Source organism: Myotis daubentonii, chromosome 9, assembly GCF_963259705.1.
Source record: "Myotis daubentonii chromosome 9, mMyoDau2.1, whole genome shotgun sequence".
Lineage (NCBI taxonomy): Eukaryota > Metazoa > Chordata > Mammalia > Chiroptera > Vespertilionidae > Myotis > Myotis daubentonii.
In genome coordinates this window covers 64988935-65002731 of record NC_081848.1, presented here as the reverse complement: position 1 = coordinate 65002731, position 13797 = coordinate 64988935, and the positions used below count along the sequence as shown (strand labels likewise).

Below are 13797 nucleotides of genomic sequence, written 5' to 3'. Positions count from 1 at the left end.
TCTTTCTTCCATGTGGTTCTGGCAAGGTTGTCAGTTCAGCACCACACCAGGCCCTGGCAGTCACAATATCCACCTGCCTGGCCTTTCTGATTGGGTCAAAAGATGGGCACATGGCTAAGGGTGGACCAATGAGGATTTATATTCAGATGTTGGCAGGCTGGAGTTCCCTTCCTTTTGGGAGGAGTGTTAACCTAGGACGATGTATCCTTGAGTTGTCTCAGTCCTGCCTCCTACTTGCTGTAGGAGGAAGTGTCTGCCAGAGCAAAGAGAAGCAGAGTTAGAGAGGTAGCAGGACCAAGCTAGTTTCTGAGAACACTGCTTCAATCATTGGTATTCTGAGGCCACTCTTAAACTTCCCAGTTGCAAGAGCCAATAAGTTTTCCTTTTCTAGGTTGAGGGATTGAGAAGTACAGATTGGTAGTTACAAAAGAGTTATCTATACTAATAAAAGGGTAATATGCTAATTCAACCGAGTCGACCGGACATCTGTCCATTGTTCAGTCCTCCTTCCCAACAAAGCCACGGTGGTGAGGGCCCAGGCAGAGGTGGTTAGGGGCAATCAGGCCGGCAGGGGAGGGCTGTTAGAGGTGAGCAGGCCGCAGGTAGAGGCAGTTAGGGGTGATCAGCCAGGCAGGTAGAGGCGGTTAGGGGTGATCAGCCAGGCAGGTAGAGGCGGTTAGGGGTGATCAAGCAGGCAGGCAGAGGGGTTAGGGGCAACCAGGCAGGCAGGCAGGTGAGCAGTTAGGAGCCAGCGGTCCCGGATTGCAAGAGGGATGTCCCAAATTGGAGAGGGTGCAGGCCAGGCTGAGGGACCCGCCCCCCCTCCCCTGTGCAGGAATTTCATGCACCGGGCCCCTCTAGTGGGGATATAACATACAGCGTATGGAATATAGGCTGTAGTATTGTAATAACTGCATGGTGCCAGCTGGGTACTAGAAATATGGAGGGAACACTCTGTAAAGTATAGGATTATCTAACGACTCTGCTGTACACTTGAAACTAATATAAAAGAATATAATTTTGAGTGTGAACTGTAATTGGAAAAAAATAAAAGAACTAATTCCCTAGGAAAAATTATCCTGCATGCCCCACACTGGGGATCAAGCCCGCAACCTGGGCATATGCCCTTGGCCAGAATTGAACCCTACCTTTCAGTCTGCAGGCTGATACTCTATCCACTGAGCCAAACTGGCTAGGGCTGATTCACAACTTTTAAATTTAATCAGCATTATTAATACGTTCTCAAGTCTTTAGTCTAGCTCAGAGGTCAACATCTTGAGCTAAACTGGCTTCCTGCCTATTTTTGTAAATAAGTATATTGGGACACTGCCATGCCCATTCATTCTGGTATCATCTATGGCGGCTTTCATGCAGCAAGAGCGGAGCTGAGTGGCGCGACAGAGACCCTGTGGTCCACAAAGTCTAAAAGATCTACTCCTTGGCCTTTTGCAGGAGAAGTTTGCTGACCTACCTTCCTTGTCAAAAAACAAACAAACAATAAATCAATAAAACAATAAATTGATGAATAAGTCAAAACAATAAATTTGTAGTGTTTGCTGATTTCCATGGTATAAACCTGCCCATCATGGTCAATTTGTTCAAGTACTTACTAACTGATGTCATGAATTCAGAGCTGGGAAGAACTGCTCAGCAACCCACCCTTATACAGTCTTCTCACTATTCACTAGATGCGATTGATAAAATAACCTCAAGAGCTCCCAGAGGGCACAGGTTGTATTTGCTTCTTTATACCCGTGGGCCTGGCACAGTTGCTGACAGTGACTTTTTGGTAAATAAATGAATAAAAATTACTTCATAAGCCTCTATACTTGATATCTAAATAATTAGCGCACTGAAGGTTTTAAAACTAATTTATCATCTAAGTAGGTTAAATATGTTACCTGCAAGCTTTGAAAAATTATTACTTTTACTCTTAATAAAAACTCAAGAGTGAATCCTCGGCCCAGTACAGCCAGATTTAGCAAACATTTCTAAGGGTAGAAACTGAGATGGAGACTTGGCTATATTTGGTCAGATGTGGGACAGCGTTTTCTGTGGCCTGACTTGTACTTTGCAGTATGTATTGTTTTTAAGGATATGTGATGTGGGTCATTTGCTAATTATGTTGGATTATTCCTTAATCCTCATATTCATGGGTGAACTCAAGAAATGATGGATCATGACATCATGTTAAAATTTACCTCCTATTGCTGGCTGGCATTGTCTTTTCCTTTTCCCTATTCCCTACATCTGTCTCCCACTGGTTTATTTGAAAGACACATGAGCTGGAAAGTCGAGCTAAATGATGCGTTTTGTTAATATGGTGTCTTTTCCATAGGTTGCTTTAGATTTAGATATTTTTGTTCCTATGGAACTTACAGAACCTTCTCATAGTCTCTTATACCCTACAATGGCTTTTGAAAGAATAGAGGATCTTTTGTCATTTGAAAAGTGTCCTGTCTTTGATTTTTTTTTTTTCACCCCATGGTCTTCAGGCTCATTAAGCATAGACTATTTTCTCCAAATTTTTTTGTACATCTAATTCTTTTTTCCTCTCAGAAATAGTTTTGATATGCTCATTTTGGAAAATTCAGAAAAGGATAAAGAAGAGTATCATTAATAAGCCTATAATCAGAACTGGTTTTGTTAATGTATTGGTATATTATTGCTAAGATATTGGAGAATTTCTCTCCATTGCATTATTTATTTTTAAACAGACTTTTGAGGTATAACTGACATAAAATAAGCTGCACGTGTTTTAAAGTGCACAATTTGATGAGTTTTGGCACATTTGCACACATACTTGTGAAACCATCACTATAATCAAGATAATGAACCTCACACCCCACCTCCCTTACTGCAAAGTTTCCTGATGCCCCTTTTGTAATCTCTCCCTCTTGCTCCTCCCCACCTCCCATCTCTGGGTAACCCTGGCCTGCTTAATTTTGAGGGCTTGAAAGGCCTAATAGTCACTTTCAGAGATTCTTTCTTTGAAATCTCTCTCTCAGAGAGCAACTCTAGCAGAGGCAAAAAGGACAACAGTTGTGATATCATTGTGCTTGGGTTCAAAGTTCCTCTCGAATCTAGTCTCACTTAATGATTGATTCTTCCTTGCATGTCCAAAAAAACAGATCATCATCTACCGCATTTACCCTTTAAGACTGTGTTTTCCTGTTAATTGAGCATAATGTCACGGTCGTCTTATTTTCAGTCAAAATGTTTCAATGAATTTGTTTCAAGTCCTTAATTTTTTGGTCTTGAATTCTTCATCAGACCCTGAACATGGATTGGGAGATTTTTGCTTGTTACATATTGTGCCTCTTGAGACATGTTGGATTTTCTTGTCATTTTCACACTGCTTTACCAGAATAAACTTGCGGCAAGAACACTGTTGCAAAGAAAGCGTTCTGCTCTGACAGCAGATGCTGTTCATTCGCGTTGCTCAGTTTGGGGACCCAATGCATGCACTGGGAAACTCGCAACAGCAACAATCTGCAGCCAACTGCGTCTGGGCATTTCCCTAATGTGGCTGTTGTCATCATACTAGCTTCTTATATTTGCAGATAGCTACTTGGTTTAGAAATACCAAGTGGTAAGGCAAGATAAACACAGCATGGGGCAAAGGCTTATGTAGATACTTGCTCCATCTCACATCCTGCCCTGGTATTCCAGGTAACTGACCACAAGCTATGGCCCATTCTATGCTGTTTACAGAGAATGACAAGAATAGTTTCAGGCCTCTGAAAGCTGTCTCTGTGCCACACGCCCACTGTCCTACCTCCTGACTGAGGCTTCTCTCCAGACCTCAGGAGGCAGCAGGGCTGGGTCCTCACACAGACCCAGAGGCACCAGGTCCTGCATGTGCACACTGCCTCCTGCTGCAGAGGCACCAGAGCCCAGGGAGGCACGCAGGCAGGGCCTCAGGATCGGGGTGAAGGCAGGACAGTGGTCAAGACAGGACCTAATTATAGCAGCAGGAAAGAAGGCGGGAGCATGGGAGAGGGGAGTAATAGGTAAGACTGAACTCAACTGTTGGAGTTGGGTACAAAATCAGGGTGGGCTCATAAGCATCTGATCTGAATCTAAGTCGTGAATGCCCCAGAGATTTATTGGTCTTCAAGGCTGAGCTGGCGGTGAATCTGGGGTCGGGGAGTTTAATTGACCTGCTGAAGGGCTGGAATGTAGACAGACTCTGCCCCTTTCCAGCTGTGTGCAGGTGAGCAACTTACTTCATCTCTGGGCTTTGCTTTATCCAAGGGGGTGGGCCTAGAAGAGCAACATTCACGGTAGGTGCGTGCCTTCGGATCACTTGGGAGCTTGTGGAAGTCAGGATGCCTGGGCCCCACCTTGCAGATGGATTCAGGAGGTCTGGGAGGACACCAAGGGGCTGGAGGTTTCCCGGGTTCTGACCCTCACCAGTGTTGGGGAGCCAGGTACTTGCATGATCCCCAAGGGATCTTCCAGCTCCAACCCCCTTCTATGCTAAAGTTCACTAAGTCAGGGATAAGAAAGCATGGAAGGCGGGCATTCACCTCATGTGATGATTCGGTGGCATCAGAATCAGACACCATATCAGTCACTTGTTCTAAGAGTTCACCAGTTGGGAGCTTATTCAAAGCCAGTTCTTCATTTGTAAGGCTGTAAACCTGGGCTCAGGTTGACCCCCTTCTGTATTCTCTCCTAGGCAACCTCTCCCTCTCCCATGGTTTAATTACCACCTCTCCCAGAGGTCATAAACTAGGGGCCAGAAAGACAAATCCAGGCAGATCACACATGAATTTTATTTAGTCTGCCCAGTAGTTTTTATAAGTCTGAATCTTCCTGGGTCAGACTGAGCATTTGCTTTCCACTGACCACGGACCTACCACATCCGTGTGTTACACCAGCCGGCTCCCACCCTTTACTTTACTTGCCTACGCCCTGATTTTTGGATCAGAGTCAGTCTCTCAACACCTGTCTCCAGCTCAAACCTCTTTCTGAGGAAAAACTTCCTCCGGTTTTCCCTGATACCCTAGATCAAGTCAGGCTTTCATCGTACAGCATGGTGATTGTACCCCTTCTAGACCCAGGCTACACAAGAACAGCTACTAGCCCTGTCTAGCTTGCTTATTGTTTTCTCTTCCAGGCCTAGCACATCCTTGTAACTTAGTAGGTGCACAATAAATGAATGTTGAGGAGAGGAAGAAAGGAAGAAGAAGCAAAGAGTGGAAGGGGAACCAGAAAGGAACACGATTAGCGCCTTCCTTCGCTGAAGGGAGGACAAGAGCTGACACATCCCACCCTCCACCCCTAAAATTGAGAAGTCTTGAGGGCACGATTTCTCTCTTAATGTTCTAACCTCAATAACTTACAAAGAGCAGTGGAGGTTGTTGAATGAATGAATTTATTCTAAGAACTTGGCCAAAGATATAACCAGCTAGAGAACTACTGTTTTTGCAATAAGCTTTGGGCAACTATTTGACTATTTAGAATATATGCAGATATATAAATGCTGATAAAATTAAAACCCCTGCAAAGATGAAACAATGACCAAAACTCTCACTAAGTTACTCTGTTGTTACCACCAGCCAGATCAGATTTGGTTGTGAACTTGCAACCACGAAGTCTCTCTTGTCCAAACGTAGTGAAGCTGTCAGGCAGCATTTAAAGAAAATGTAATTCTTAAAGTCACAAAACACTTAAAGAAAATGCAACCCATCTACTGGACTGAAATGTGGATTTTGGCTTCACCACCTATAAGTCAGAATGGAGGACACAGTTTAAACTTTGGCCATAGAGAGCCTGAAGTTTGGGCCTGACCCACCACTTACCGCATGCGTGTCTTTGGGAAACTTGTTCGGCTTCTCCACTTATTTTCTCTCCTGGAAAATGGGAAAGATGAGAGCTGCTTTGCAGGGTTGTTTTGAAAACTGAATACAAAATCAATGCACCCAGCAGAGCCCTGGCCGCCAGGCGTTCATCCACGATGGCACTGTTTAAAAGTGCCTCTGCATTTTAATTATTTAAAGGTATTCTGGCTGGGCTCAGGGGCACAAGGAGCTCATGAAATTCTGCTCTCTTGGTGGGAAGAGGTGCTATTTCTTTCCTGTCGGTGCCCTCAAAGAATGAGGAAAGTGGCAGAGTAATAAGAGAATCAACAAAGAAACAGGGGAAACAACAAAAGGGGAATTTGGTTCCCACTGGATCTTGGAGTTACCTTGGAGGGAAGGCTTTTCTTTTCCTGCCTCCCTTTACCCCCTCAGGTGTTCATGAGGAAGGCCCTCAGGGAGGGCGGCCAGAGCAGGATCCTCATGGGCACAAGAAGAATCTGGGTTTATCCAGCCTGCTCATCTCGCCAGTGCTTTTTAAAAAATGAAATTCAGCTGGGCCAGTGAGGCTCAGTGGCCGAGTGTTGACCTATGAACCGGGAGGTTGCGGTTCGATTCCAGGTCAGGGCACATGCTTTGGTTGTGGGCTCAATCCCCAGTGCAGGTTGTGCAGGAGGCAGCCAATCAATGATTCTCTCTCATCATTGATGTTTCTAACTTTCTCTCCCTTCTTCTCTGAAATCAATAAAAATATTTTAAAAAATGAGATCCATATTCAGACAGTTTTTAAAAACAACACTTCATTTCTTATTTCATAGGCAAATCACACTCACTTTAGAAAATTCATGAGCAAAATGAAGACAAAAGTTATCCCAAATTCCACTGCTAGATAACTGAAACCATTTTGGAATCGATCCTTTCGAAGTTTTTTTCTGGACAATGAGTACGTAAACAAACATGTTCTTGTAAAACCAGTGAGATCGAATGGCACATACGTTCTACTAGTATAACCCGATACTTTTCACTCCACGGCTTTCCTTCTGTGTCAGTAAATGAACGCATCTAATGTCGCAATGGGTGACCTCAGTGGACACCCAGGTGGCTGGCCTCAGGCACGTTCGGTGCTCTCCCTGGGCAGAGGCAAGCTTGTGTCTGTCTCCTGGCTGTGAACAGTGACTCAGTGACCAGCTCCACAGTCAAACCTTTACAAGATTGTTCCCTTACAGTGAATTCTCACAGCCAATCTTAATTTTCTCAAGAAAAGAAGACAAGACAATGTGATTAAAATGTTTAAATCATAAGTGGCCTCTTTGGCGAGGAGGAGGGGAGAGGCTGGAACTCGGCCTTACACTCTTCATCTGTGATTCTGTTCAACCTCCAAATTGATCTCAAGTGCAACCTCATTTCTAGTCAACAAACAAGAAATAAACAAGACCTGGTACCTGTCCTTAAAGAGATTACACAGTGTTCCCACTTCTAGGAATATATCCCAAGAAACCAGAAACACCAATCAGAAAGGATATATGCACCCCTATGTTCATAGCAGCACAATTCACCATAGCTAAGATCTGGAAACAGCCTAAGTGCCCATCAGTAGATGAATGGATTAGAAAACTGTGGTACATCTACACGATGGAATACTATGCTGCTGTAAAAAGGAAGGAACTCTTACCATTTGCAACGGCATGGATGGAACTGGAGAGCATTATGCTAAGTGAAATAAGCCAGTCAATAAAGGAAAAATACCACATGATCTCACTCATTCATGGACAATAGAGACCATTATAAACTTTTGAACAATAATAGATACAGAGGCAGAGCTGCCTCAAACAGATTGTCAAACTGCAGCGGGAAGGCCGGGGAGGGTTGGGGGGCAGGAGGTACGGGGGTAAGAGATCAACTAAAGGACTTGTATGCATGCATATAAGCATAACCAATGGACATAAGACACTGGGGGATAGGGGAGGCTAGGGGACTGTCTAGGGCGGGGGGATAAAATGGATACATATGTAATACCCTTTGTAATACTTTAAGCAATAAAAAAAAAAAGAGATTACACAGTGAAGATAAGAGACAATTATCTCTAATAAATGAATTTTTTTCCCTCTCATTTAACACAAAAGTACCTGGCTTTTTCTCTCATTTAACACACAAGTACACAAAAGTACTTGGCTTTTCATGATAAGAAGCAAGGGCAAGATGGACATAATAATATTAATCATAGCCAATGTTTGTAAAAACTTACTATGTCTAGGAAATGTTCGTGTATTAAGTGTTGTATTATATTCATTATTTAATTCTCACAGTCTCTGAGGTAGTACCGCAGTTATGGACATTATGTTGTTGTGGAATTGAGGGAAAAGGAAGTTGATTAACTTGCCCAAGGTAACTCAGCTAGTGAGTGGCGGAGCTGGGATTTGATTCCAGGCCCTTTGAGGTCAGTGTTGCTGAAACACACTGTCACTGGGCTGGGAGAGCGCGTCCTGCTGACCCGGAATAAGCATTGTGATTGAACCTTCTAGGTACTGCGGCCTGAAAACCCGCTTGCTGACGTCCCCCTTGGTGGGGTTCATGGTGACCAATCAGTGCACCTTCCACGCACCGGTCGGCTTCCCTCAGGTCCCGGTGGCTGCTCTGGCCGTGGAGAAAGTGGGCCACTCCAGTGTGCATTACCGCCTTGCTCTGTTTCCACCCAAGCCCGCCCAGGAGCCGCCCACAGCAGATCACCGTGACCTCAGTGATGGCTTTTTCTTTGGCCACCCCAAGCTGGCACAATTTGACACTTTGGCCTGTACCACTGGGTCCTCGGTCCACGTTTTTGTGAATCCAGCCATCAGCAAGCCCGTGAGCCTCCCAGAAGACTTCAGGAGGGGCCTCCTGAGGCTGAGGAGGCTGGCTTCCGTGTGACATGTCTGTGTGTGGAATTGTGCCTGTCAAGGAATAAACTTGAGATTATTCTCTAAACGATTTCCTTTCATTCCTTAGCATATGTATTTTTTTACCCTTAAAAATCACTGTCAATTTCTTAAAGTTTTTATAACAGTCATCTCCCTCCATTGATGAAGCCTCTCCTTGCAGTAGGCCCAGAACAAAATGCTCACAACCACCCAACGAGGCAAGGACTGCTCTTCCCTCCTTTTTCAGGAGCGGGAAAGAGGTTTGCAGAGTGGAAGTCAACTGGCCTCAAGACATTCAGCTAGTGAGTCCCTTGGACTCAAAAGTCCACCTGGAGTCCTCTCTATGTGCATCGAAATCTCCAACATCTGAGCAGCAGGGGCCTCACTTCCGGTGGTTTGTGATCACTAATCTGATAGGATTCATTAATGTCCTCAGCTTCTTATAGTTAACCACATGAATTCCTTTTTTTAAAAGATGTAAATTTTTTAAAAAAACAAACAAACACACCTTTATTTTATGTATTTAAAACAGCAAACACACCTTTGACGATTTTCTGATAAATCGAAAACCTCCTTCAATCACTTATGCCATGCACTGAAGTTTGAAAGTAGGGACATTAAATGGAATCTTTGATGCTGAAACACATAAGGACCCTACTTTGGTGTAATAATCATAAAGGGTTACTGTTTCTTGAGTGCTGACTACTCCCAGGGCTTTACGGTCATCACCTTAGGTAATCCTTATGTTGCCATTTTTCAGATGAGAACATTGAGGCTTCAAAGAGAACAGCAGGAGTTGGGGGAAGAGTTCTAGTCACCTCTGTCTCGATCCTGTGACAAGGAAAAGTTCAGGTTTAATCTCTCCGGGCCCCAGTTTCCTCCTCTGCAAGTATGATTCTGAGTGAGCTTTTTCAGCTGGATGCCTGAATGTTTTTTGAACACTCGGAGACTCTTGATCCGCTTTTTCTGAATTCAGTTCCAAGTCCTGCCATGAATAAACAGCTTTAGAATACACTCTCCAAGATAAAAACAATGTTAAATGCTATTCCCTTGTCATTTAATCAATTCAACTTCACCTACTAATGGATCAATTTTGCGGTTTTAAAAACACTTCACACAATAATTCTGGGACTCAGAAAGACTATTAACCAGCAGCCTAGTGTTTGTACGTATTGATTTATCTGACCTCTGGCATTTGACCTGCTCAGAAAGATTACCAGGGAGAGCTCCTTTAATTTGTGTCTCATGTTTCAGTTCTCAAAGTTCTTGCACGGGCATGACCTCACCTCATCTTTGTAGCTACTCCGAGAGGTGTCCCCATTTTACAGTCAGAACAGGCTCTTCTGCAGGAAGGTGACCTGTCAAGGTCACAGAGCCCCGGGGAGGCAGAGCTAGAACTCTCATCCAGCCAGGCTATTGGACCTGTTTTTCCATGCCACCAACTCTCCATCTCATCCCAGTGGTCCTGAATTTTCAAATTACAACATGCATTGCCATGAATTTTTAAAATTATAATAACACTAGCCGTGGTTTCACCAAGAAGTTCTTAAATTGGAGGCAACATAGTCAGGTAATTAAGAGGGTGGGATCCTCCTGGATCTGCCATTTCTAAATAGGGGAGCCACTGGTTCCAGTTTTCCCAGGACAGGGCTGCTTGTCCCAGTGTGACGGCAGGCTCACTCCTTTTTCCGTGGGTCCCGAGGTTAGAGTAAAAGTGGAAAAGGTCTATGGGCCATTCCACCATTTTTCTTCCTGCCAAGGGGCTCCGTGTGTGTGTGTGAACACTCCAACCTGCATGTTCAAACTGAGTCCACCAGCTGCCCCTGGGGTCCTTTGGGCCTAGGTGTGGCTTTGTCTGCATTTTGGAAAATCCACCTGGGCGGTGCACACACAGGCTCTGGAAGAGGCTTGGGGTCATTTTGGCAGGGGGTTCTGGGTGCTGCAGGGACCTGGAGCGTGATCTAGAGGCCAAGGCCCTGGCTTTGAGTGAGCAAAACCCTCTGGCCCACGAACTTCTCAACCCATGAGGGAGATCCCAGCCAGAAGAGGCTCAGAGTGGGTCTCTGAATCCCAAGGTGGGCAAGGCAGGTTGCCCCAGATTTGGGGAGGTACTGATTAAGACTGTGCCCCTTCACTGGCAAGGATATTGTGGTCTGGACAATCAATTATATAGTCACCTAATTTGAGTTGTGTAACTTTGGGCATTATTTCCCTTTATAGTTCTCTTACCTGTAAAATGGTGAAAATAGTACAGTTACCACTGTTTACCAGGAATGACATTTTTGTTACACCAAGGCTTTCACCCTGCCCCTCTGAGCAACAGCAGGATGCACTTCCTACTCCCTTGAAGTTAGACGTAGCCACGTGACTTGCTTTGACCAATGGAAATGAGCATGGGGGACCAAAGTCACTTTCAGGAGTGACTACATTTGATGGCCTGGCTTAATTCTCCAGGGGACATGGGTGGATTGGAGACACACAGTGAGCCCCATGGACAATTGCCCAGAACCACAGCAGACTTGGCAAAAGCAAAAATTAAACCTCGGCTGCTTTAAACCACTGAAATGGTAGATTGTTTGTTACCGCAACACAAGCCAGCTTACCCTCTTTCTTACAAGTACCAACTTCATAGGCCTGTTGTGAAGGTTATGTGAGAAACGTATGTGAGTACTTGGCCTGGTGCCTGGTGCACAGCTATTTGTATTTATCAGAAAAGAAGTGCTCCCACTCCATAAGTTTCAAGGAAGAAAAGTATTTCATTTCATGTGCTTCTTTGGGGAATCAGACACTGTTTTCTATTTGATGAGAAAAATTAGAGGTATTTACAGCTCACAGAATGGTGGGTATCCCCCAGCCCTGGACCCCAGAACTGACCAGAATTAAGAGTGACAATAGACTCTGAATATATCTCCAAATTCATATAAATCTTACTACTCTAAATACTTATGACACAATCTTTCCACTTCTCAGGTTTTTAATACTTCCGTGTGAGCTACAGCAGTGAGCATGATGGCACTTAATGGTTTTTAGTGGGAAATTCTAACACTATAAACTCAGTTTTAAGAATACAGAGAGAGCTAAATCTAGGTCAGTAATGGCGAACCTTTTGAGCTCAGCGTGTCAGCATTTTGAAAAACCCTAACTTAACTCTGGTGCCGTGTCACATATAGAATTTTTTTGATATTTGCAACCATAGTAAAACAAAGATTTATATTTTTTGATATTTATTTTATATATTTAAATGACATTTAACAAAGAAAAATCAACCAAAAAAATGAGTTCGCGTGTCACCTCTGACACGCGTGTCATAGGTTTGCCATCACTGATCTAGGTGCACGTACTAGGAAAAAGCCAGGTTTTATTAGAAAGATGGCAAAATGAATCTAGAGAAACTTTAAAAAAAACCCAGCCAGCTATTCACTACTTTACAATGTTTTAGAGCCGAGCTAACAAGTAGCCACGTGTCTGCTGTTTGCTGGGCACTTCTGAGCAGGTATGATTCGTGCCATTGCTAACAAGAAACAGCTATGATAATCCAAGCGGGTGAAGAAAACCTTCAGGTGTTGCTGACTTTCTAACTACATTTTCATTACACTTGAATTCATTCAAAAACCTACGTTAAGAGACACGAGGTACAAAATGTGTTCATGTTTTGCTTGGACAGATTTTGGCTCCTAGCAATTAATGCTTTCAGTCCCATTAAGCATATAAATAATGCTTTGTGACATTACAGTATTTCTCATTACAGATCGATTTTGTAGCATTTGTTCATAATCAGACTTGAAATGTTACCTAGAAACAAAATATGTTTTCCTTGAAACAGTCAGACCCTATTAGAAATCTAAGGCTTTACAAATCACCATGTTAACAGCTATGTCCCCTAGCTATGATGTTCTTTCCTTAAATAGTGTTAAATTCAGCCCCAGAAGCCCTGGTTTCTTTGAGGGTTCTCTTCTTATGTGCACTGACTTGAAAGGAAAAACTTAGTGCTCAAACTATATTTAACATCTTACTGTGTATAACTTAATAAATCAACCGATATTCCCTTTTGGGGGAAAAAGAATGTTAGCACCTTTTTAAAGTGTTATGCTTATAATTAGGTTACACAGAATTTCTAATTTTTTTAAAGACAGGTTTTCACTGCTTAAAAAAAAAAAAATGTTGTCAGCCTGTTTCTAGGTAGAAGGAGCTATTTTCATTTCCTGACCGTGTAATCATGTACTGTGGGAGAGCAGAGAAATAAAGGAAACCTATGTCAGATTGGCTATTTGGAGCAGTGAAACTTAGTGCTAAACACCTACAAGAAGAGACATGAGGTACAAAATGTGTTCATGCTTTGCTTGGACAGATTTTGGCTCCTAGCAATTAATGCTTTCAGTGCCATTAAGCATATAAATAATGCTTTGTGACATCACAGTACTTCTCATTACAGAGATCTTGAAGACAGGAACATCTGGATTTGAATTTTGTCCCTGCCATCTAATCACTGTGGAATCTTGGACAAAATTACTTATATTCTCATTCAGCACATGTTCACTGTTTATATTTTCCAAAAAAATTTCTTCCCCTGACATATATTCTCTAATTAAAGCTAACAACCTCTCATTCTTCAGCAAATACTTGGAGTACTTATTATAGGCTTGGCTCTCATGTTCCAAATTCCTGGAAATAGGAGTAAATTAGATGGACCAGACTCTATTGTTCTCTCAAAGCTCATAATTCTAACTTGGGGAAGATGAACAATATACAAACAAGATAATGTCAAGTGTTATAGTTGGTTGAATGGTGGTCCCCAAGACATGTCTACCTCCTAGCCTGGAACTTGTGAATATGAACATATATCCCTGTCGTTAAGTGGCACATGGTCTTTGCAGCTGTAACTAAGTTAAGGATCTCAGGATGAGACGGAGAGATTCTCCCCTAGAGCCTCCTTGATGTCACTCTGGCCTCTAGAACTGAGAGAATGAGCTTCTTTGGTTGTCTGTTAGCCATTCACTTTGTGTAATTTGTACAGCAGCCCTAGGAAACAAATATCAATGGAAATCTGTATCAAAAAAAATGAAACCGAAATGAGATAGGGATTTGAATGGGTA

At 43.2% G+C, this 13797-nt stretch overlaps 1 protein-coding gene across 1 annotated transcript in view; it reads left to right on the top strand.

The window, feature by feature from the left end:
• The window catches only part of LOC132241096 (uncharacterized), a 125806-nt gene extending 117035 nt beyond the window's left edge, over window positions 1-8771 (top strand). The window contains exon 4 of the mRNA XM_059709208.1: window positions 8330-8771. Coding sequence (XP_059565191.1) covers window positions 8330-8714 — 385 coding nt within the window. The 3' untranslated portion in view covers window positions 8715-8771. The remainder of the gene's footprint in view (window positions 1-8329) is intronic.
• The last annotated feature ends 5026 nt before the right edge of the window (window positions 8772-13797 follow it).